Source organism: Selaginella moellendorffii, unplaced genomic scaffold, assembly GCF_000143415.4.
Source record: "Selaginella moellendorffii unplaced genomic scaffold, v1.0 SELMOscaffold_7, whole genome shotgun sequence".
NCBI classification, from domain to species: domain Eukaryota; kingdom Viridiplantae; phylum Streptophyta; class Lycopodiopsida; order Selaginellales; family Selaginellaceae; genus Selaginella; species Selaginella moellendorffii.
Window position 1 is genome coordinate 2,222,551 of NW_003314268.1, and position 21,864 is coordinate 2,244,414.

General features: G+C 50.0%; 8 protein-coding genes and 1 non-coding gene across 13 annotated transcripts; 5 read left to right on the plus strand and 4 right to left on the minus strand.

Moving 5' to 3' along the window:
* Positions 1–4,220: 4,220 nt before the first annotated feature.
* LOC9633719 lies at positions 4,221–5,543 on the minus strand. Its single transcript, XM_002966596.2, has 3 exons — positions 5,016–5,543; positions 4,691–4,948; positions 4,221–4,633 (listed from the first exon to the last, which is right to left on the minus strand). Exons 1-3 carry the CDS (start codon positions 5,373–5,375, stop codon positions 4,349–4,351), a joined length of 903 nt encoding a protein of 300 aa, XP_002966642.1. The 5' UTR covers positions 5,376–5,543; the 3' UTR covers positions 4,221–4,348.
* Positions 5,544–5,793: 250 nt separating this feature from the next.
* Positions 5,794–8,378, plus strand: LOC9633720 (ultraviolet-B receptor UVR8). 3 transcript variants are annotated; one of them, XM_024671025.1, is made up of 10 exons: positions 5,794–6,067; positions 6,541–6,614; positions 6,668–6,749; positions 6,798–7,244; positions 7,319–7,528; positions 7,588–7,631; positions 7,687–7,869; positions 7,924–8,014; positions 8,079–8,122; positions 8,185–8,378. In XM_024671025.1, exons 1-10 carry the CDS (start codon positions 5,860–5,862, stop codon positions 8,299–8,301), a joined length of 1,500 nt encoding a protein of 499 aa, XP_024526793.1. In that variant the 5' UTR covers positions 5,794–5,859; the 3' UTR covers positions 8,302–8,378. The 3 variants fall into 3 exon arrangements, with proteins under 3 accessions (XP_024526793.1, XP_024526794.1, XP_024526795.1); XM_024671026.1 differs by having other exon boundaries at positions 5,957–6,137; positions 6,436–6,614; XM_024671027.1 differs by having other exon boundaries at positions 6,048–6,067; positions 6,436–6,614.
* A 30-nt stretch (positions 8,379–8,408) lies between these two features.
* Positions 8,409–10,028, plus strand: LOC9652407 (mevalonate kinase; the record flags this gene model as incomplete). The annotated part of the gene is made up of 6 exons (XM_024671524.1): positions 8,409–8,535; positions 8,592–8,853; positions 8,901–9,157; positions 9,209–9,432; positions 9,491–9,671; positions 9,730–10,028. Coding segments are annotated over 6 exons (1,158 nt in total), but the record flags the coding sequence as incomplete, so codon positions are not given.
* LOC9652408 (histone-lysine N-methyltransferase ATXR2) lies at positions 9,671–11,931 on the minus strand. 3 transcript variants are annotated; one of them, XR_002991938.1, is made up of 16 exons: positions 11,830–11,931; positions 11,708–11,771; positions 11,573–11,658; positions 11,243–11,508; positions 11,075–11,178; positions 10,999–11,030; positions 10,832–10,944; positions 10,697–10,784; positions 10,594–10,642; positions 10,492–10,546; positions 10,373–10,442; positions 10,253–10,322; positions 10,128–10,204; positions 10,022–10,078; positions 9,796–9,975; positions 9,671–9,745 (listed from the first exon to the last, which is right to left on the minus strand). XR_002991938.1 is itself a non-coding variant. In XM_024671028.1 (15 exons), exons 1-15 carry the CDS (start codon positions 11,884–11,886, stop codon positions 9,856–9,858), a joined length of 1,308 nt encoding a protein of 435 aa, XP_024526796.1. In that variant the 5' UTR covers positions 11,887–11,931; the 3' UTR covers positions 9,762–9,855. The 3 variants fall into 3 exon arrangements, 1 of the variants encoding a protein (XP_024526796.1); XR_002991939.1 differs by having other exon boundaries at positions 9,681–9,731; XM_024671028.1 differs by lacking the exon at positions 9,671–9,745 and having other exon boundaries at positions 9,762–9,975.
* A 1-nt stretch (position 11,932) lies between these two features.
* LOC9633721 (chitinase domain-containing protein 1) lies at positions 11,933–13,671 on the plus strand. Its single transcript, XM_024671030.1, has 8 exons — positions 11,933–12,177; positions 12,243–12,316; positions 12,376–12,456; positions 12,510–12,594; positions 12,686–12,786; positions 12,832–12,919; positions 12,971–13,307; positions 13,361–13,671. Exons 1-8 carry the CDS (start codon positions 11,941–11,943, stop codon positions 13,603–13,605), a joined length of 1,248 nt encoding a protein of 415 aa, XP_024526798.1. The 5' UTR covers positions 11,933–11,940; the 3' UTR covers positions 13,606–13,671.
* A 477-nt stretch (positions 13,672–14,148) lies between these two features.
* LOC112345191 (flavonoid 3'-monooxygenase-like) lies at positions 14,149–15,854 on the plus strand. The gene is made up of 2 exons (XM_024671496.1): positions 14,149–15,111; positions 15,162–15,854. Exons 1-2 carry the CDS (start codon positions 14,218–14,220, stop codon positions 15,783–15,785), a joined length of 1,518 nt encoding a protein of 505 aa, XP_024527264.1. The 5' UTR covers positions 14,149–14,217; the 3' UTR covers positions 15,786–15,854.
* Positions 15,855–15,874: 20 nt separating this feature from the next.
* TRNAN-GUU lies at positions 15,875–15,948 on the plus strand. The gene has a single exon. It is a non-coding gene; the product is annotated as a tRNA-Asn (tRNA).
* Positions 15,949–15,982: 34 nt separating this feature from the next.
* Positions 15,983–16,799, minus strand: LOC112345192. The gene is made up of 3 exons (XM_024671498.1): positions 16,564–16,799; positions 16,451–16,515; positions 15,983–16,380 (listed from the first exon to the last, which is right to left on the minus strand). The coding sequence occupies exons 1-3, from the start codon at positions 16,765–16,767 to the stop codon at positions 16,050–16,052; spliced, it is 600 nt and encodes a 199-aa protein (XP_024527266.1). The 5' UTR covers positions 16,768–16,799; the 3' UTR covers positions 15,983–16,049.
* An 88-nt stretch (positions 16,800–16,887) lies between these two features.
* On the minus strand, positions 16,888–21,288 carry LOC112345174 (probable disease resistance protein At4g27220). The gene is given in 3 exon segments (XM_024671421.1): positions 16,888–19,025; positions 19,027–20,730; positions 20,792–21,288. Coding segments are annotated over 3 exon segments (3,963 nt in total). The 5' UTR covers positions 21,076–21,288; the 3' UTR covers positions 16,888–17,050.
* Positions 21,289–21,864: the final 576 nt, after the last annotated feature.

The following is a 21,864-nucleotide window of genomic DNA, read 5'->3' on the forward strand; positions in this document are numbered from 1 at the left end:
CACGATTGCGAAACTCCACACGTTTTTTCTTGTGTCGCAAGTCAACGCTCTAGATTCAATCTAGCGCACACGTGGACAAAAGAATATTCTTGAGCATCGTCTGGGTTTGAAAATTTGAAATTAAGGAACATGCCCGGCGCTCGAGTTATGCCCGACTTGAAGCACAAGGAATTGAGAAATCACGGCTAGAAATTCCCATACGCGCTTCAAGAACAAGGGAAGGGCTCACGCTTCCCAGATCTCCAATCGCGCCAGCGACGGCGACACAATGCTGCTCAGGTTCTTGCTCCTCCTAGCTCTGATCATTCTGGTGTTCGCGCCCAGCCGCAGCGATGGGCAAGCGGCGCCGCCGAGGACGAGAAGGAACTGCAACTCCAATCCGTTGGTGTGCTTGAATCCCAGGAACAGGCCTGCGGGGCCGATTTGCTGCAACAGGCGATGCGTCGACATCTTGGGCGATCCGGCGCACTGCGGGCGGTGCTTCAATCGGTGTGGGTTTGGATTCAGCTGCTGCAGGGGGCGGTGCGTGGATCTGGATCGCAGCAGGAGGAACTGCGGCATTTGTGGGAACGTCTGCCGCCGACCGCTGCGCTGCGATTTTGGCATCTGTGGCTACTGAATCAGATTATCGCCACATAGTTCGTCCATCAATCGATAGATACTATAGAAGTCTCTATAAATATTCGTGGAAAGAGGTATTCATTCTCTCCCTGATTTGTTCGATCTATCAGGAAATAGGATCCTATTGAAGAAATAACACCAACGCATGAAGAGCACAGCGACCAAAAGTCCCGATTTGTTCCGAGAGGGTTTAGACGAGATTGTTAATAGGCTGTGGAAAATAACGCGATCTAGCTTTGAATGGCTTTGAATCACGGTTTCCTTCGAATAGCTAACTTTCAAAGTTCAACATAGAGTAGTTTTTACGTCATGCAGTCTATGAGATGATTTGTCTGCCCACTTCCTTAGATTCCAGCGAATTCTAAGCAAAGTACTACCGTGCTGTCATTGACTGGAGACTCTTAAAAGTTTTTAAAATCATAGTAGCTAACTATTTCGAGCCCGGACCACATTTCGAGCTCACCAGCTCAAAATGAGAATCAAAGTCAATGTAATGTCAATGAAAGTCATGGCTTTGCACCCGAGTGGAAAAAGAAACAAAAACTTTCACTGAATTCTGAGCTGCTGTTGTTGTTGCTGTTGCTGCTGCTTGGCTTTTGCAGAGAAAGTGTTCTCTTTTGCCCGTGCCATATGCTCAATCCTCTGCTGCGAGGCTGTCTGCCTCGTGTCTTGCCCGTCCCTGATCACCGTTAGCCATTCCCCTTGCTGCTGCTGTTGCTCATTGCTAGCTTGAGCTCCACCGCCGCCGATTGAGAACCTCCTCATCCGCTCCGCGAGAGAAGTAGCAGTAGAAGCAGTGGATGGCGCTGGCGCAGCGCTACTACTACTGCTGCCAACGCCGCTCTTCTTGGAAGTGGCGATGGAGGAAGAAGACGAGGACGCTTGAGGCGATTGCATGTCGGACGAGAAGCTCACGCTCTGCTTCTTGATGGCGGGCTTGAGAGATGGCTTGGGCGTGCGGAGCTCCGGCGTGTCCTCATCGATGGTTTTCAGCGGCTGAGGAGGCGGACTCTCCGCCGTCGATTCCCTGGGCTCTACATGATGAGGGCCGTCGAGCCCAAACTGGGCGGGATATGGCGGGGGTGTCGCCGGGGACGACGACGCCGTGGAGGGCGACGTCGACTGCTCGGCGCAAACTGGGCAATTCATGGTGGAGAAGAAGCGCGGCTTGTCCTGGATGCAGTCGATGTGGCAGGAGTGATTGCAATCCCAGGGCGCCACCGCCTCGTCCTCGACGATCACGTCGTGGCCACAGATCGCGCAGGCGTTGGCGCCGGCGGCGGTGGTGGCGGCGGGGGATCCCTGCGGCGCCAGGAAGAGCTGGCGGTGGGAGAGATGCGCGGGGCGGACGCACTGGACGAGGAAGCGCGGCGCGCCGCTGGGCGAGGATTCCATGGCCTCGGCGGCGAGAATGGACGCGTTTGCGTCGCCCGGTGGGAGCGAGTAGTGGATGAATCCCTGCTGGTCCATGGAGGTGGCCATCTTGTGGAGGTGCGTGGCCAGGAGCTGCTTGGGGACGTTGACGAGGAGGCCCGCCTCGCGCACCCAAACCCTAACCCCCCGCGTGGACAGTCGCCTCACTTCGCCCAGGAGCCACTTGTGGCGATTGCAGCGCACCGCCACCATCTCGCCCTTGGCGTACTGGATCGAGAGCGGCGAGGGCAAGGGGAGACACGATCCCCCCGCGCCCCGGGGTGTGGAGTTGGCGGAGAAGGAGGGATTGGGAGAGGAGGAGGCGGAGCTCATGGATGATGATCCCGGGGGCGTTTGCTGCTGCTGCGATGGGGCGAGCGAATCCCATCGGGGGCTTGTGGGGCTCTCGGGTTGGGAGAGGTAGCGATCCAAGCTGCTGGGCGCGTAGTCCTTCTTCTGGCTCTCCAGCCAGTCGGCGATGTCTACCCGCTTGGTGCCCATTTGGGGGAGAAAAATCGCCCAGCCCTACAACAATATAACGGAATGCCCCTTCACATTCCGGGGAAGCGCGAAAGTTCGAATATGCCAGAAGCATCCATAGCCAGACACGTGTCGGGCTTGAGAACGCGCCACGGACCCTCACACGTGGCATCTAGTTTGCTTGTTCTCCGCGGAGTGAAAAAGAAGAGCATCGCAAGAAGCAACCTAGGGATTGTGTTTCTTTGTGACTAGAATCGATCGCGATGAAGCAAGCACCGGGGCAGGACAAGGGGGTTTCCGTGGGGGAGGGCCTCAAGAACGCGGGCGCGACGATGCAGGAGAACTTGGAGAAGGCGGGAGCAACGATCTCAGCGCAGGTTAGGGTTTTTTTCTTTTCTCGCTTTGAGTTTGATCCCGGGATTGCAATGCGCGATGTATGCAGGCCGAGAAGATGAAAGGGGCAGGGGACGAAGAGGCGGGCATCGCCGCGGATTTGAGCAAGGACACGCGCCAGGCCGCCGCCGCCGACCGAGCTGAGGCCAAGAAGGCGCAGCACCACGAAGAAGCTAAGAATCCAGACGACCATCCAGCTCCATTCACCAAGACACCGTTTGTCTAGAAACCCTTCAAAGAAAATAGTTCTTGTCATGTATGATCCACATCGGTCAAATAACCATTGTGAACGCCGCTCATGTGATAACCTTCTTGAAGAGCCGCTAAGCTACATGCTGTGCAAGATCAGATCCATAGGAAATATGCTAACTATATAGGGTATAGATGGCTGTAGGATGCTAAATCTAAAACTTGCCCTTCAATGGATAATCGTTAAGAGATTCAAATTGCACTCCATTACCAAACTTTGAAAGCCTACTATTGTTATTAAAGGAAACGTGGGTATTCAAATTTTGATAAGGTTTTTAATTTGCATCTATTGTATTCATATGTGTTCAATTAAGCATTGCAAGACCCTCAAAAACATATATTCTCTTTGACTTGCTGACTTCACACCCAACCAAGCAGCCAATTCACATAAGCAGGAAAGCTTTCCTTTCTTACTGCCACAGTAGGCAAGGTTGAATTCTTGTCTCCACGTATATTCAACTGTTTACAGGGTTTTATAGTGCCCACCAAGAAGCATGAGACAGAGTACAACACCAGCATCTCTATACTGAAAACCTTCAGCCTCATCAAAGAGACAATAGGGTGCGGGTGCCGATAGTGCATTTGTCCCTACACAGTGTGAAGGGAAGAATCTAGTTGTAAGGCTTGGATTGCCAGGAGCGCGCTGGACCCCATATGAAGTCCCCCATCATGATGAGAAGGGGATGATTTCCAAAGATACGCTACTCTAGTATTGGCCTCAGCCTCAGCCTCTCTGGTAACTCGACTGATCAATGCGTTCCACGAAAGTCAAGTAGTTATTGATCCAGCACACTGTTCAATCCTATTTTGATATAAAAGGTGGCAGCCATTAAAAAAGGTTATTTTTGTGGGACAGGGACATGTTGCGTCTCAACAGAGCTCTCTATTTGGTGGATCAATGTGGAAATCGTCAAGTCCACACATCTGGATCGAGCATCAAGCGACAACGCTGTGAAAGGTGGCAAGTCATACGGTCTCGCGGCACTATATTACCGAGGATCTCGTTGGACTCCTCCCCTCAATCTCGAGGAAAACGCAAGCATTTCACTGTCAAAGGGACCATATAGACAAATCTATCAAATTGCCTTTAGAAAAAATGTATACAGATTTAGGGCATATAAACAAAATTTTAACATAAAATAAGAAAAGCCCTAAACGGGTGAATTATTTACGGACACTCTGTTTTAGGGTTCTAGTAGAGGCGCTCTGGAGAGCCAGCAACCACATCCTTGTACAAGCTGCGACCTTCACCGCCCTCCACATCTTCGCGGTGCTTGGCACTGCCCTCCAGGAATGGCTCGCCTGATTCGCCGCGCATGCGGTTAAGGCTCTCCTGCGCGCCACCTCTCAGAAATTCGCCGCCATGGCCAGGACCTTCGCGCTCCAGGCGCTGCAGCGTTGAGATCCTCATCAGGTTGACAATTCCGCCCAGAACAAGCAGCGCCGCGCCCAGGATCGCAAACCAGGTCGCATTGCTCTGCGAGAAGACAGAAAAATTTAGGGTTATAAAATTGAAAAGAATCGAGTCCATTACCTGGAGCCTCCTCTCCACCGTCTTGGGCCAGTATGGCAATCCGATCACTCCTCCACACAGCAGTAGCGTGCTAGCGATGACGAAGCACACAGTGACCCCCCGCTCGTAGGCCTGGACGCCCAAGCTCGCGCGCTCGTAGAGCTGGAAGATGTTGTGGATCGATGCGAGCAGCCACAATGCCGGCCCCGCGATGAGCATTCTCAATCCGTGGACCGCGAGGGTGTTCCTGGTGTGATGCGAGTACCTCCCCTTGGCAGTCTGCACGATCGATCGATCCAGGGGATCCAGAGATTCAAACCCAGAGACTGGAATTTTTTGTGCTTACCAGGAGCAAGAAGAGCAGGCCCAAGAACACGAGGAACGACCCCAGCGCGGTGACGACGGGCACGGCGATCTCGACCAGGATGTACTGCGGATCCACCTTGAGCAGCTCCAGTTTGAAATCCACGCCGGCGAGGTGGGCGTAGAGATCATGCAAATTGACGAGGAAGATGAGGATGGATCCCGTGAGGGCGAGGATCAATCCGAGCTTGCTGTTCTCGTGGCTAGGGAGCTGGAAGATCAAGCCGGCAAGGATAAGCACCGCGCCAAGAACATAGATGAATCCATTGATCCCCTCGAGGAGCTCGCGGTAGCCGCCAGGGGCGTAGAGCCGCGCTGTGCGCGAGGAGACGAGCTTCACCATGGCGAGAGCGCTCCTTCCCTAGATCGATCGACCAAGGAGTTTTAGGAATGGGAGAGAGAGAGAGACCTGGCGCAAGGAATCAAGAATATGGAGCTCTTATAGCTGGGAAGGGATGAAGATGAGGGGAGGATAGATGTGATTTTGCTTTGGCAAGGGTAACAAGGGAATCTGGGAGGTGCGGGCGCTGAGCAACTGCCAAGTGTGCGTTTGCATGGCGAGCGTGGCACGTCATAATCCACGGCTGCTAATGGGACACCATTATTATGTTCATGCATATCCGAGCACGTGACTTGACGTGGCTGCCACCTGGTCCTTGCGCTACTGACGTGGAATGCGTTTCGTGCTGCCAGCTGTCCCTGCCGGATATTTCCTGGGTGCGTTTGGGCCACAAAATGTAGAACTAATAAGCGGTCTAGAAGCTTCTCATGGATGCCACTTTAGGGTTTAACTGTGATTTGGGGGTTTTGGAAGCAGCCGGATAGCAATGCCGAGCCCGGTGAAGAAGGTGAGCGCTGGATTGATGGAGATCCAGGGTACGAGGAAGCTCGGTGTACGTATGTGGGGGTATTTGCCGGCATCGTCGCCGCAGAGATCACCGATCGTCGTTCCCACCAAGGTGTCGCCGGCGAGCCCCGACGATGGGTGGAGGGCAGTGTGTAGTGGAGGTTGTGGTTTTGCTCTAGCTCTCTCAGGTAGGAACAGAAAAGAAACAGTCGCAAGAATGCAGATGGAATGAAGATGGGTATGCAGCCGCTTGAGTGAGTGAGTTCTTTCCCTTCGTGTTACAAGCCTCTCTTTCTTTTTTGCCGTGGGTCTCGTTGTTTTCTCGAGCTTATCCGCTCGATCGATCTCACAGTTTTTCTGTTTGTTCTGTGCCTTGTTTTTAAGTTGCAGACTCGGTGAAGTTGCTGCTTTGAAGACCAACAAAAAAAGAGAAAAAAACACTGTAACCATCCAGTTTTAGCCCATTGCCTGCCTGTTTATTGCATTTTCCAAATGCCTCCTTTAGCAGACATCCTTTTCCTTTTGTATTGATGCTCTTCGTTTTTCTCGGTGACAGTTTTGCAGATGCCAGAGCTTATCTTCTTCAGTAAAAAACAATAAAATTCTAACTTTGTGTTGTGGCTTTTGTTGTTTCTTCCTTTGATGGATCCTAACACAACAGAGAGTGGAAAATTGCATACTTGGGGCTCGACTGATGATCTTGGGCAGTGTTACCATATTTCCGGAAAACACCAGGTATATTATATTCTGCCAACTTAACTTTGTTTACCTGCAACTTCTGTGTTCAGGAGCATCCGGAACCTTTCCCATTACAAACACCGCCAGCGATTTTTGCAGCTGCAGGCTGGGCCCATTGCGCTGTTGTGACAGGTTAGTGGAGGTTTGAGCATCGGGAAAAAACCGATCTTTTCGTTTCAGAGACTGGCGAAGTGTATACGTGGGGATGGAAGGAATGCGTTCCAAGTGACAAAAACTGTGTGGAGCAGGGTGTTTCGGGAGATCCTTACGACTATCAAGGACGAACCGAAGAGTTAAAACACGTGGAACCCGACTTGGACTCGAGTCCCGGGCACTCCCCAGAGGCGCTTCGTAGGCTGAAACGGGCTGGACCCGACCACAATTCTCCAGAGAAACACCGACTAGGATCAAGCAGTAGCAGAGTACAGAGTCCTCGCAGTGCTCTAAAGGTCAATGACAAAGTTGATTCCAGCAAGAAACGCAAAGTCAGCACGGATGAAGCTGGCTCTCCTGACAGTTCTGGAGCTGGTGTCGACGAAGCGGTGGTAGCACCTCTGTGCTGTGTTCCAATGCCTGCCAAAGTTATTCTTGTCGCAACGGGAGGGCGACATACTTTGTCACTTACAGGCAAGCTTTTCCGGGGCTTTTACTTTCTTTCGTTCACTCTGTCGCTCTCATAAGTGTTTTGTTTCGGATTTTAGACACTGGCCAGGTATGGAGCTGGGGATATGGAGGCGAAGGTCAGCTGGGCCTGGGTACTCGCATGCGCACGGTCTCGTCACCGCAGCCAATACCGCTGGAGCCGTCAACTTACTGGCTGAGAAAAGGCAACAGGGCTGGTGCAGTAAAGCCACCGGGTAGTTATATAGTTGGAATTGCTTGTGGTGGGCGGCACAGTGCAATCTTAACAGGTTACAAGCTTGACGATATCTACAATTCTGAAAGTTAGTCTGAAAGTTTTTTGCTGTAGATGGTGGAGCTGTTCTGACTTTCGGATGGGGACTCTACGGCCAGGTAACGTTTTAGCTGTTTTACTTGTCGTGTCCTGAAGAAAAGTCCTGTGTTTCAGTGTGGGCAAGGCAGCACAGAAGACGAGCTCAGCCCAAACTACGTGTCTTCTCTCGGTGGTCTCCACGTTACAGCGATCGCATCTGGGCTTTGGCACACACTGTGCATCACAGATACTGGGGAGGTGTACGCTTTTGGTGGGAATCAGTTCGGACAACTCGGCGTTGGGGGCGATCACTCGGAGGTGGTGAAAACTCTTGATCAAAAAATCTTGAAGCTTAACCACTGTTGTTTGCAGACGCTCCCTAAGCTTGTAGAGGCCGCGGTGCTGGAGGACGAGTGTGCAAAGTCAGTGTCCTGCGGTGCTCGACACAGCGCAATAACCACAGGTACTGAGCTTCACAAAAATCCGCATTTCCAACCAGAAGTCGGTTTTTTTGTTCTTTTGAGCAGAAAAGGGGAAGGTTTTTTGCTGGGGATGGAACAAGTATGGCCAGGTAAGTTGCTGTATTCTCTTTTTGCTTGCAAAGCCCTCTTGATGATTTTGGAAACTTGGCAGCTAGGACTTGGCGACACGGGCGACCGTGATACTCCTCATGAAGTTCCGCTCGAGCACCGGGCAGTAAACGTAGCGTGTGGGTGGTGGCATACTCTCGCTCTCACAGACCAACCGTGATCGATCAAGGAGTGTTTAGCTTGATTGTAATTATTGTTTCATTTTTTACTTAATTAATTGACTGGCATTGAGTTTAACTGTAGTTTTAAAATAGGTTGTGACCTAGATTTCTGGCAATGGCTGTGGCCCGGGCGCCCGCGAAGGTGATCCTGTGTGGGGAGCATGCCGTCGTCCACGGATCCACTGGCGTGGCCGCCGCCATTGGGATCTACACGCACGCACGGATCGAGAGAGGTAAGGCGCGAGCTCTGGCGCTGGCTGCTCGTCTGATCCCTCATCGCCCAGAGCAGGAGACTCCCCCAGCTTTCTTCTCGTGCTGCCTGATCTCAATGTGACGCTGGAGTGGTCGCTGGATTTCATCCGGCAGGAGCTGGGGATTTCGGCGCTGGAGGAAGTGGATCCCATGGCTGTGCGGCAGGATCTCGCAGGGAAACTGGCGGCATTGCTGGAGAAGCGAGGGACTGGTGGGAATTGTGAGCTTCCTCCCGAGTTTTCTGGTGGAAAACTAGCAGGAGTGGTGGCTGTTTTGTTCCTCTACGTCTCCATCGTCGGGTAAGAAGGAAAGATGGTTTTTTCTTCTCTTTGACAGGTTCTTCCAGGTTGAAGCCGGTGGTCTTGACGATCGACTCGGAGATTCCCATGTCTTGCGGGCTTGGATCCTCGGCAGCTCTAGCAGTCTCAGTGGCTGCCTCGCTCCTGGCTTTCGCTCGTCCCCAAAGGGATGGGAAGCTTGCTGGGAGCAATTGGATCGGCGTTTGCGAGGACGATGCACGGCTCATCAGCAGCTGGGCTTTCGAGGCAGAGAAGATCATCCATGGAAATCCATCCGGGATCGACAATACAGTGTGTACTTTCGGTAGTTCTTGCGTTTCTTTTCTTCGTTTACACAAGATCATGATCTTGGCAGGAAACGTTGTCAAGATGAAGAATGACAAGAGAGAAGTGCTCACAAACCTGGCCTCGCTGCAAATGCTTATCACGAACACCAAAGTTCCCAGAGACACCAAGAAATTGGTGAGCGGCGTTCGTCAGCTCAAGGAGAAGCACCCCAAGGTCATGTCTGGCATCTTTGATGTTATCGATTCCATCTCGGAAGACTTTCTCGGGATCCTCCAGTCACAGCCCGCGACTGTAAGCAAGACTTTCGTGTCTCCCCAGCGGAGAATTCACTCGTTTACGTGCTTCGCAGGATCAGTCCCAGCAGGAAAAGCTGGAGGAGCTCGTCGTTTTGAACCAAGGTCTTCTTGGAACGATTGGAGTGAGTCATGCGTCCATTGAGAAGATTTGCAAGATCACAGCCAAGTACGGCTTGAAATCCAAGCTCACCGGAGGAGGAGGTGGCGGCTGCGTGATCACTTTACTTCCAAGAGGTAGAAAGCTTTTCTCAAATCTTCTTTATGTTCTCCTAACTCTCGCTCGCTCTTGCAGGACTGTCTCCAAAGGTCTTGGAACAAGTGAGCGACGATCTAAACAGCTCTGGGTTTGAATGCTTACAAGCAGAAGTTGGTGTTCAAGGAGTCCAGATTTTGCAATAGCATCGAAGGTTTGCTCGATTCAAGACTGGTTTTTCTCCCTGAAGCACTTGGTACATTCGCACGCGAAGCCGTAGTCCGACAGCATTGCTTGTCTCTCGGTGTACGATAAATCTTCCTCCTCGATGTATGAGGTGAAAATCTGAAAACCATTTTGAGTGAAAACAAGAAAGAAAGATTTGATTCACCTGTTCTCCTTTCATGATCTTCCTCGTCGCAATTATCACAGCATTGCCATTTATGTCCTGAAAAACAGTCGAGTCAACTGTGCTCTATCCTCACTACAAAACAGACCTCATCTCGCTTAAAAGCCTTCGCATTCGGCTCGCAAGAGTGGTTTATGCAGCTGTGCAATGCGAAAAACCCAGAACCTGGAAGTACATTCAAATTCCACGAATAGTTCTGGACGTTAAACCCACCTTGGCAGAAGGAAGCGTACTTCTCGCCCAAAGCCTCAAACAGTGGTCGAGTAATTTGTTCTGTTTGTTCCTGTGATTCAAAGACTAGGCACTTGTCCATCCATGTTATCTTCTAGTTACCTTGAGAGCTGGCTCAAGATCTTGAATGTAGAGAAAATAGTTTTCAACGGGTGAGGCGACGACGACATCTCTGGAAAAAGCCGTGTGACTCGAGATTCTCAACGACAGAGATGGCTTACAGGTTGTTTAGCTCGAACATGCCGATGATGCTCCCATAAATCTCCAAAGAAAAAACTGGTGGTGTCAAAGAAAACGCCAAAAGAAGCAAAGGTTTAGGATACGAGGTGCAAACTCCGGCTCCCCCAGCGCAGCTTTGAGCTGGCTCAAGGACTAGAAAAAACATGAACATGTTAGTGTACATAATCGTTATGCTTTGGAACTTACTGCTTCCGCTAATTCCTTGATTTGGCTCCTGAAAGATGCTTCTTCTAAAGGATCAACGTCGTCTGGAAGAGCCACGGCTTCCCACCACCTGAACTTGGCGAAATTAAACTCTTACGAAGCGAAAAGCGTACTTACAGACGCTTTTCTCCCATGGCAAATGGTTTCCACGCCTCAAGGAGTGCATTTCGGTCTGTAACTCCACTGCTTTCAGAGAGCTTTTTCGTGCGAAGCATAACCTTCGCAATCAACTGCACAGAGAACGTAAAACATAGTCGCAAAACAAAGAAACAAGCGAAGGCTACCTTGCTGGCCAAATGGAAAATGTCATTGGTTTCTGGAGAGGATGAAAGTCAGGACGAGTAGAGAACAGCAGTTTACCATCAGCAAATTCTTTGAAAAGAACAAGCTCGTCCCTGTGTTGTGAAACACCATCGCAAAGCAACGAGTGGTGATCATGCCAGGCCCTTTGTGCACACGATTTGCTACTCGCAAAAGGAAGCAAGCAAGAGTTATGAGAAGGAAGTCGCAGCGCATTCACAAACTAACCTGCAGTAAATCTCCGAGCATCCACCGGAGCACTTGACTACCTCCGGTAGCAAAAACTTGTCTCCATGAGGAAGAGAGAAACCATCACCTTTTAGAAGAGCTAACGCTTCCTCCGAAGAAACACCATGCCGGTGATGGTCTTCTTCTTCATCTTCTTCTTCGTGATAGCAGCACGACTGAGTCTCTGGAGCTTCAAGTTTGCGTTGTATTTGGAGCTGGATGGAACCGACGTAGCGAAAGCAAAAGCCACACACAACCGCATCGTTCTGTCCATGAATGAACAAGAACAAGAACAAGAACTCGTAAAGCAAAACAATTCCAATCAAATACCTTGTTATGGCTGTGCTGTGCAGCAAAGAGAGGTTCTTCGATCAAGATCACCTCTTCCGCGTCAAAATCTCTCTCGGCAAAGAGGCCTGCAAGATCTCCAAATCTAGAATTCGCGAGAGAAAAGCACAGCGATACCTTTCCCCATCGTCGCGGTAGATTTCACGCGCAATGCGGCACCGGTCAGCTGAGAATAATACTCCTGATCCATCAAATCGTGTCAATCCACAGCGCTTTGTCAGGACCGAGCCTCGAGTTACCTCCATTTGCTTCCAAGGAGGAGAAACGAGCAGCGCGCCACCGTCCTCCATAGCCATGGGCGATAAACCCTAACAAAAACCTCCGCATTGGAATTAGGGCATCCTTGCCAAATGGCTCAGCAGAGGCGCCGGCACAGCAGCAGTGAGCGCCAGGCTCGTAGACCCGGCTCCAATGCTCTTGAGAAGGCTGGAGATTCCCAGCAAAGCACTGGATCGCGGCTCAAGCACGGCATTTTGGCCTTGGTGCTTGTTTTCTTCTTCTTAGCGTGGTATTTCCATTATTCTAGAGATCCACTCGCTAGTTCTTTGGGAGGAGGTGAGGATCTGTCCTACAGAGATATCTTGAAGGTATGCTAGATCGATTTCTCCATGTTTTCTTCATCCATCGCTTTGCTTTTCTCCTTTTTCCTCAGGCAGCATCGCGAGCTCCGCGTCTTGGAGCTAAGAGAAAGCTGAATGGTACTGTTCTCGCCTATGTCACGCCATGGTTAGTTCGTGTTTGATTGTTCTTCTTTCTTTCTTCTCATGGATGATCTTTTGTCGCAGGAATTCCAAAGGATATGATATGGCAAAAAAATTCCGGCACAAGCTCACTCACGTTTCTCCTGTGTGGTATCAGCTAAGAAGGTAGGCTTTGCTCCTCACTGTTGTGTAAGTTGATTGTTCTGTAAATTCTGTAGAGATGACAAAGGCATGAGTTTAGCTGGCAAGCATGATGTGGATCAAGGATGGATTTCCGAAGTGCGAAAGCAGGGATTTCCACTGGTATGATCTTATAGTTTTTATGTGTATCTATCAAGTTTTTGGTCTTGTGATTCTTATGATAGTTACTTCTTTCAGTGACCATTTCGCGCAGATTGTTCCGCGTGTGGTGCTTGAAGGCTGGTCCTTAGACAGCATGCTTGTGAGTGCAGACGAGAAGCAAAAGGCAATCAAGCTAATCCTCGAAGAGTGCAAGTACGTGAGTCTTTCATCTTTTTCTTTTTTGTGATTTTCTCTTAGGGAGCAAGCTTACGATGGCATCGTGCTGGAAGCGTGGAATTCCTGGGCTTCTTACAGAATACTCGAGAACCATCGTTTACGTGAAAAGGTTTGTAAGAAACAATTTCAAGAACATTGTCTGACAACAAGAAATCTACAGGCTCTAGCATTTATCCGAGAACTTGGCTCGTCCTTACACAAGCTCAACGCTGCTAGCGCTACCCGTCCATTGCAACTCGTGCTCGTTATACCACCCGAGCGTGGAGGAGGCCCGGAAGAATTCACGCGAGGGGACCTCCATTCTTTGCAGCACGCCGTCGATGGCTTCTCGCTCATGACTTACGATTTCTCAAACGCCTATCGTCCAGGCCCGAACGCACCGCTTCCCTGGATACGCTCCTGCCTCCACTCTTTACTCGCAGGGAAATCCAACGAGGTCTCTTCCAAGATCCTGATGGGAATAAACTTCTATGGAAACGACTACGTTCTTCCGCGAGGTATGCTAGAGCTTCTTGCTCGAAACACTTTCTTAACGCTAGTTTCATTCTAGGTGGTGGAGCTATTGTTGGCGACCAATTCTTGGAGCTTCTGAAAGAGTACACTCCCAAGCTCATATGGGATTCGATGAACCGAGAGCATTACTTTGATTACTCCAAGGATCAAAACAAGCACAGGGTCTACTTCCCCACTGCCAAGAGCGTTACTTCGAGGCTAGAAGAAAGTGTTTCCGCCGGTGTTGGAGTTTCTATATGGGAGATTGGCCAAGGCTTGGAGCATTTCTTCGACCTCTTGTAAAAATGTCTTGCGTGGCATCATTAAAAATCCAAACCATCTGAGGAATCACGATGCAACAGTTGTCTAGATCTTGTCAACTATAGCCATGGCCGCGGACGCAATTCCACTCACCCAGAAGCGTTCCAGCCGGAGCGTTTTCTCAGCTCCAGCAGCGCTATCCCTGCCACCTCGATTTCATTCCATTCTCGTCTGGTAGGAGAGTTTGTCCTGACTATCCACTGGCGATGAGATCGTTTTCCGTGTGGCCAGTTTGCTCCAGGCATGGGCGGGATCGACATGGAGGAGTCCACGGCAAGTATGGCGATGAAGCTCAATGCCGCCTTGCTTGTAAACCCGGCTCGATCAAAATATGACAGCGCAATAAATTGAGAAACGGAGATTCCTAGCGCTCGATCAATTTGTTAACCCTACTTTTCATTCTAGGTGGTCTTCTGACTTTAAGGATCAACACAAAAAAAGTTAAATTAAATTTAAATTAAAAATTTAAACCATGTGGGCTGCTACTGCGAGTTTTTTATGGGAGCATGCATAACACGGGGCCATGCGGCGGAGACGGCAAGGTGCCTTGCGAACCCCGCCCACCGGGGTCTTCGTTGTCAAGTTCTCTACAATATGGCCATGGCCGTGGAGATCCAGACCTTTGAAGCGATGGACTTAGGTGTGGCTTTGTTCGTCCTGGGCATCAGCTGGATCACACTATCACTCCTCATAGGGAGAATTCGATCGTCGCAACAACGGCGCCTCCCTCCAGGTCCATTCTCTTTCCCCATTTTTGGAGCGCTCTTCTCCCTCGAGGAGCCACTCCACCAGCACTTTGCAAAGATCAGCAAGAAGTATGGGCCGATCGTCTACCTCAAGATCGGAATGGCCCCGTTCGTGGTGGTGAACAACAACGAAATGGCCGCACAGGTTCTTAAGACCCACGATCTCGAGTTTGCAAGCCGGCCGGACGACGAGTTCTTTCGGATCGTCAGCCACAACTGGAACGGTCTCATCCTCGGGCCTTTAGGTGACAAGTGGAAAACCATGAGGAGGATTTGCAGCACACACCTGTTTAGCAACAGTATGCTCAAGGCAAGCACAGGATTCCGGGAGTCGGAGATGAAGCATACAGTCAAGTCCATTTTCCAGCAATCCGAGACAATGATCAATTTGAAAGAGGTTTTCAGTAGTCTCTTGTCGAATTCGCTATGCCTGGTTCTTTTTAGCGAGCGGGGGCTGGAGGTCATGGATCTCAGCCAGAAGATAGCATCTCTAAGCTTGCACCTGAACATCGGTGCCCTGCTTCCGGCACTTGACGGGCTGGATCTCCATGGAATCTACAAGAAACTCAACAGGGAGCTCATGCCTCGCCTGAAGCTCTTGGTGGAAGATCAAGTCGACAAGCATCGACGCAGAAAAGATCAAGCTGGGGACGGGTTCGCCCCTCGAGACTTCACTGACGTTCTTATATCTCTCGAGGACAAGGATAAATTGCCAGACATTTCCATTTTGGCACTGCTCGTGGTAAGTTTTACCAGCATCGTGATATTGGTTTTTTTCACTTCTTGCGACAGGACCTGGTTGTTGCAGGGTTGGAAACTTCACTAGTGACGCTCGAGTGGACAATGGCGGAGCTCATAAACCATCCCCGAGTCGTGTCCAAGGCTCAAGACGAACTGGACAGCGTTGTAGGGAGAGCTCGCGCGGTGCAAGAGTCCGATCTTCCAAACCTTCCATACATCGATGCCATTGTCAAGGAATCACTGCGTCTCCACCCGGCGGCCCCACTGGGAGTTCCTCACAAGAATCTCAAGCCCGTCAACCTGGGCGGCTACACCATCCCCGCCGGCTGCAAGGTTCTCGTCAACATATGGGCCATCGGACGCGATCCCGCTCGCTGGTCCGACCCAGGAACGTTCCAGCCGGAGCGTCTTCTCGGCTCCAGCAGCGCCATCAACGGGCAGAACTTTGATTTCATCCCATTCTCATCGGGCAGGAGAGTATGTGCCGGCTATCCACTGGCGATGAGATCGATCGCGTTTTACGTGGCCAGTTTGCTCCAGGCATTTAATTGGCGTCCTGCTACCCCGGGCGGGATCGACATGGAAGAGCGCACGAGAAGTACAACGATGAAGCTCAATGCTGACTTGCTCGTGAACGCGTCCATCAGGCTCGATCAAAATATAATTTGCAGCTGAGCTATAGGCATGTGATGAAACTGTTTAGCGTTGAGATCGCGCGTTAAAATATAACTATTTATTATTTAAGTTCTTTATTATTAATATAAGCAGGACTAGCTCAGAAGGTTAGAGCGTGTGGCTGTTAACCACAAGGTCAGAGGTTCGAATCCTCTGTCCAGCGTAAGAGTACTAAGCTTTAATTAAAACTATGTAACTAAAATTATAATAATTGAATAATAATTAAGCTTTGCACTAAGATAATATCAAATTTAAGTTTGAGATTTACTTTCCAGCGATGGCCTCTTTGATCGATCGGGTCACCGACGAAATGCCACTGGCTTCCTTCGATCCATCTTGTCCTTCTCGAGATTTATCCACATCACTGGCATTCTCATCGAAATGATCTCTAGCAGCATCGTATTTGTCCTTGAGCTCCTCCTTGGCTTCGTTGATCGCGGTGTAGCTGTCTGCTCCCTCATCCGGTGCGTCCTTCTTGTCGCTCGCATTTTTCCTCGCGTCCTCAAACCTCTTCTGGACGGACTTCTTCGCCTCCTCGATCGCGTCGTATGTTCTATCCCCGCTCTGGAAGACTCTTTCACGAGCTTCGTCCGAGCTGCGATTCAGATCCTCCAGGATCTAAGAATGGGACAGGAGAAATCGGGAGGTCTTGTAGAGAAACTCACCTCTTGCCAAGCTGGTCAGAGATCGACGATCCATCCTTAGCTTGGAGTTGCTCCTCACTCTTGCCCTGCGAGATTTCGCCACTTGAGAAGAGGGAAAGACAACCTTTTCATACCGCGATTCCCTTGTTCTTGCCCGGCTCGCCGTGACGAGCAACATGCTGCGCTAAGAAATTCCCCATATTTTCCTGAGCCTGCCCTCTGTAGCGAGCGATCGTATCAAACTCCGACTCCTGGCCACCAGCATTTTCCTCATTCTGATTTGCCGCATCGCGAACGACTGCGTCAAGCCCCGATTCACCTTCTTGCGCTCTCGCCATTGCTCTGCCCTGCCGAAGAACCCTAAAACCTTTAAACACCAATAGGTGGACCAATACACGTGTCACCACGTGGTCGTTGGAGAGAACGACACGTTACAACGCTACAGCCTTACACGCGTGAAACTAAGACCACATTTACTTTCGTTGAGATCGCATTTATCACAAGCAACTTTGTGAACTCATCACAAGCTCCTTTTTCGTTGAGATCGCATTTATCACAAGCCACTCTGTGATCTCATCACAAGCTCCTTGCATGCTTCACGCTCAAAATCCCACCTTTTGTCTACGACCATACCAAGGGCTGCAACCAGACTTTGCCCGATGGGAGAACCAGCTCCAGTTCACTAGGCAACTCCCGTTCTTGTTGGATGGTGCATGCGAAGCAAACCCTGGGAAGCCTTTCACCGTCAAGCTCATATGCCAAGTAGCTACCAAGTGCATTCCCAACCGCCTTCAAAACTTTGGGATGCAAGCAATCCGTCGGCAGGAGGGGCAATCCCACCCAAACAGCTGCTTTGATATTCCCAGCCTCGTTGGGGTTGAAGTCTTGCTGGAAAGGCTGGAAGAGGATCACGCGATCTTCGTACTGCGCAAACCGCCTCTCCAGCAACTTCTGAACATCCAGCGAGTTTGCGAATGCCAGCTCGAAGAAACCGTTTGCCAGGAAACGAGCACCAACATACGAGTGCACGTTCCAGCTCGTACAGGCCAGGTTTTTGAGGACCTCCTCAGTGATGACGTCTCCGCTGCATGAGCCCAGCACCAGATGATCCTCCAATCCTCGCTTGAATAATTGCAGTTTCATGTCTCGCAAATCGACCCTCCGCACATGACCAGGATCGTAGCCGTTTGCATCCTTTGCCAGCTTCTGATATTCTAGATCTTCATCTATACTCGTTTCGTCTATGAATCCTGCTAACCAGTCTAGGAAATTGTTGAATGAAGGAAAGGAGGCACTGTGCTGGTTGGTTGTCGATGTCGTTTTAGAATTACTCGGATCCAAGACAGTAGCAGATTCATGTTGGTCGGTATTCGTCTCTGAAGTGTTCTCAGCTGCTTTCCCAGTTTCTGGCTTCTCCTTTATCGGTTCTTTGTCTGCTTCGTGCTCATGCCCCATTTCCGCTTCATTCAGAGCAGATATGGTCTGAACGTTGGCTCCGATGAGATTAACGTTTCTGGTTTTCAACAGGCCGAACACCTCGTCCGTCAAGGTTATGAAGTCGCAGTCCGTGAGGTCCATTTTTCGGAGCTGTGGTGCTGCAGCCAAAACCTTGGGCAGTTCTCGAATGGGAATTCCTCGCATAGATATCTCTTCCAAGCTGATGAAGTAGTCACCACTTAAATCAACCCATGGTAACGCTCTCAGTTGCATGCATTGCTTCAATTCCAGCTTCCTCAGCCTTGGAAGCAGTCCTATACTCGCAGGTAAGCCAGATATTTGCGTGTTGTTCAAAACCAGCTCCTCCAAGTATGAAAAATATCTCAACGCTTCCTCGTCAGGGAGCTCTTTCAATCCGGCACAGCCTCTCAGGTTCAAGTGGACAAGGTTGGGCAGCGCCTTGGGATGTATATCCAAGCGTTGCAGGCGCTCACAAAACGCCAGTTTGAGGATACGAAGACGAGGAAGTGCCCCTGGTTGCAATTCTGGAAATGCTTCTAGTCTTCCGCATCCCGTCATGAAAAGCTCTTGTAACGAAGGAAATGCACCTGAACTTCCGAAAGCCTCTGGTAGAGATTGCAAGGACAAGCAGCCTTCAAGATCCAGCTTTTGAAGCCATTGTAACTCCTGCAGATCTGAAGGAAGTTGCGACAACGACGTGCAGCCACGAAGGTCGAGAGCAAGCAGTCCCAAGAACGACTTGGCGAGATAGTCCGGTAGCTTCAGGAGTGATCTGCAAGTGTTGACATCGAGAACCTCTAGAGCGGCCAGGGACTGGAGCTCGTCTGGAATGACTGAAAGTTTTTCGAAGTAAAGGCTGAGATGTACCAGCCTGGTTGAAGAGATAGCAGGGAAGCGTTCTGCAGTTCGGCTGCTGATCCATAACCTGGTCAACATTTGTAAGGCTGCTAGATTCTTTAGGCCTTGTACTGGAAGTTCGGATGTTACGCAGCTGCAAGGACTGTGCCGGTTTTGGTCCCAGATATCCCCACACCCTCTTGCGTTGAGATAACGCAAGTTGACGAGATTCGATACTTTGTGCACTGGAAAGCTCTCCAATTGACAATTTTGCATGTTCAGATGTTCTAACTTCGCCAGCCAAAGAGTCCGGCACAGATCGGATGCTGCTATAACTAATGTCGAGGACGACCAGCTCTTTGAGCTTCCCAATCTCCATGGGAAGAGATATTAAGCCCGTCCTGCTCAGGTCCAGTACACGGAGCTTTTTAAAGCTCCACAGAAACCGCCCGGTAAGATGTTTCAGCTGAATGTTGTTGCTAAGGAGTAGCACTTCCACATCCGGAGCCCGAGTTCCAAGCTTATCGACGTTCTCCACCTGATTTCCTATCAAAGAAAGCTTCTTAGCGTTGAACTTCTCTTGGCCAGTACCTTTGCATAGTCCTGCAGGAAACTCCCTTCCAGACAGAAACAGGCACGCATACTCAGTGGCCTTCTTCTGGTTTTCCAATATGTAAATCGCCATATCCCGAAGCACATCGTGTATTTTGCAACTCAAGAACTTCGTGTTCTGGCTATGTGTCCAACCTACTTCCAGATCCACGAGTGAGCGTCCTATAAGCTGGCCCAGAATGTAATAAGCCTCAACCTGAGGATCTTCATCGTCTTTGTATCCTATCAAGCCATCACCAATCCAATACCCAATGAGCTGCTCCACCTCTATAACTGCATCCTCAGGAAAGGCTGCGAAGTAGAGAAAGCACTCTTGCAGTGCTCTGCCTCGGGCTTTGTCAATCATATCGAGTTCGTCATAGCTAAGCTTGAGTCTGTGATACACCTGGTTCTCTTGTTCCTCGTTCAAAACCTCGGCATTCTTCAACTTGCGTAATGTAGAATCCCAGTCGCCTAGCTGCTGCTTGCCTGCCATGCTTCCACCAATGACTTTGAGAGCTAAAGGCAGTCCTTTGCACTCAGAGACCACTTGCTTTACTCTTTCGGCAAGTATTGGTTCCATGTCGTGTTCTAGCTGTTGCCGGTCTTGTCCCGGAAATGCACAGCCACAGAAGAGATTCCAACTATGCTCATCCGAAAGCAGTTTCACTTCGATGACCGTTGATGGCACCTTGTCAAAGACACTGTTGTTCCGGGAAGTCACCAGAATTTTGCTGCCTGGAGCATCCACCACATCAAACCACTGCAGCACATTTCCATCCCACACATCGTCCAAGATCAACAACACTTTGCTGTTCTTCAAGCAGTTGATGAGGGTTTTCCTGCCAGCTTCCTCGGATGAAAAGAGCTGCTCCCCACGGCCGATGTGTTTGCGTAATCTACTTTGCAACCTGGCAATGTTGGGATTTCGTGCAACCGTGAGCCAATATACCTTTCCTCCAAAGTGATTGTTCACCGATAAACTGTTAGTGACAGTTTGTGTCAACAGCGTCTTTCCTGAACCTCCCTTGCCCCAAACACCAACCCATCGTCCTGTGCCATCTCGAAGGACTGCTTCAAGTCGGCTACTCAATTCCTCCAGTCCAAACACCAGCTTCGGAATCGGCTGAAGTTCTGTAGTTGGCTCGTCGACCACGTCTAAACCAGCCGAGTGACTCGTTGCTTCATTCGTTATCTCAAAAATCGCACGATCTTTGCTATAACTCTCAGACTGTGTGCATCCACAGGTCTTTGCCGAAAGTGAAACGTATCTGTAATTGTCTTGAAGCAACCGTAGTACCTCACTGCATTGTGTGACAACCTTGGCAGACAGGGCCACGTTCCAAGTACTGGCAGCCTCGTGAAGTTCCTTTATCTTGATCAGAATACTCATGATTCTGCGCGAGAGCCTGTACCTGCAGAACAATGCACTGATCAATTGATGCGTTACTCAGAAGAAAGAAGAATGCATCTTACTTGACGAAAACGTTGAAGGAATGCACGCTCCTGCACTCGATGATCACTGCCTGCGCATCTTCTAGGCAGGCCCGAAGGCTTGCAAGCCAGGTGTCAGCAACATTCTTGAGCTGCGGATTGTTCCCAAGGCTCCCCAGTTCAGACACGACCGGCTTGACACAAGAATCCACCATTTTTGCTAATTGCATACAGTATTCCCGGCACATCACAACCTTTGCCGCTTCTACTATCGCCAGGTGCACTATCTCTGCAATGAGCGCCGAGACAAAGCCTGGATCCACCATGATTCTTTCTCGTGGCCTAAGATCTATCTCTAGGCGTCTCACCTGATCATTCGCTCCTGAGGCGAGGGCGGTCAGACCCGTGGACGAGAGTGGCGAGATGATTGACAGGATGTTCGGAATCCATCTGACCCCTCACGCAAGCGATTCAAGATTTTTTGAGGCCTTCTAAAATCAGAATATGTGACTTTGGGAGGAGCCCGATGGAAAACCGTGCTCAAGGTGTCATACAACACATCTTTCATAAATCAATTTTATGGGCATTAAATCTTTATTGTCAACCACAACCATGTGGATACGTACTCTAACTCCATAGAATATGCTTTTGTTGACATTACAACCTTGACCTTCCAACAACTTGCATTTGAATTATGTTTATATGTGAGCTATGGCGTGCAATTCGTAAAAGGGTGGATTTTACAACGGTGGATTTCACTCACACCACGTGTATGCTTGCTATTGGTCCACGTGTATTATGAGTGTATAAAAAACACAGGCATAGAATATTTTTCAATCCTTATGCCCCAGATGGGGCATCAATAGCAATGACCCATGCTATGTATGGAATGGAGCCATTCATGGCCCATAGACCCATTCATCCCATGCATTCGAGCAAGTTGTTAATGTTGCAAACCAAATGGACAATCGACTAAATTGCATACCATACTACCTTATCTAGAGCACTATGTTCTCACGTCTTGCTCTTGGCACTCATGGCAAGAGTTTATCTTTCGTTGCAATGCATTTACAAATTGCACGCCTTTTTTAACATAGTGTCATAGCAAGCGTAAG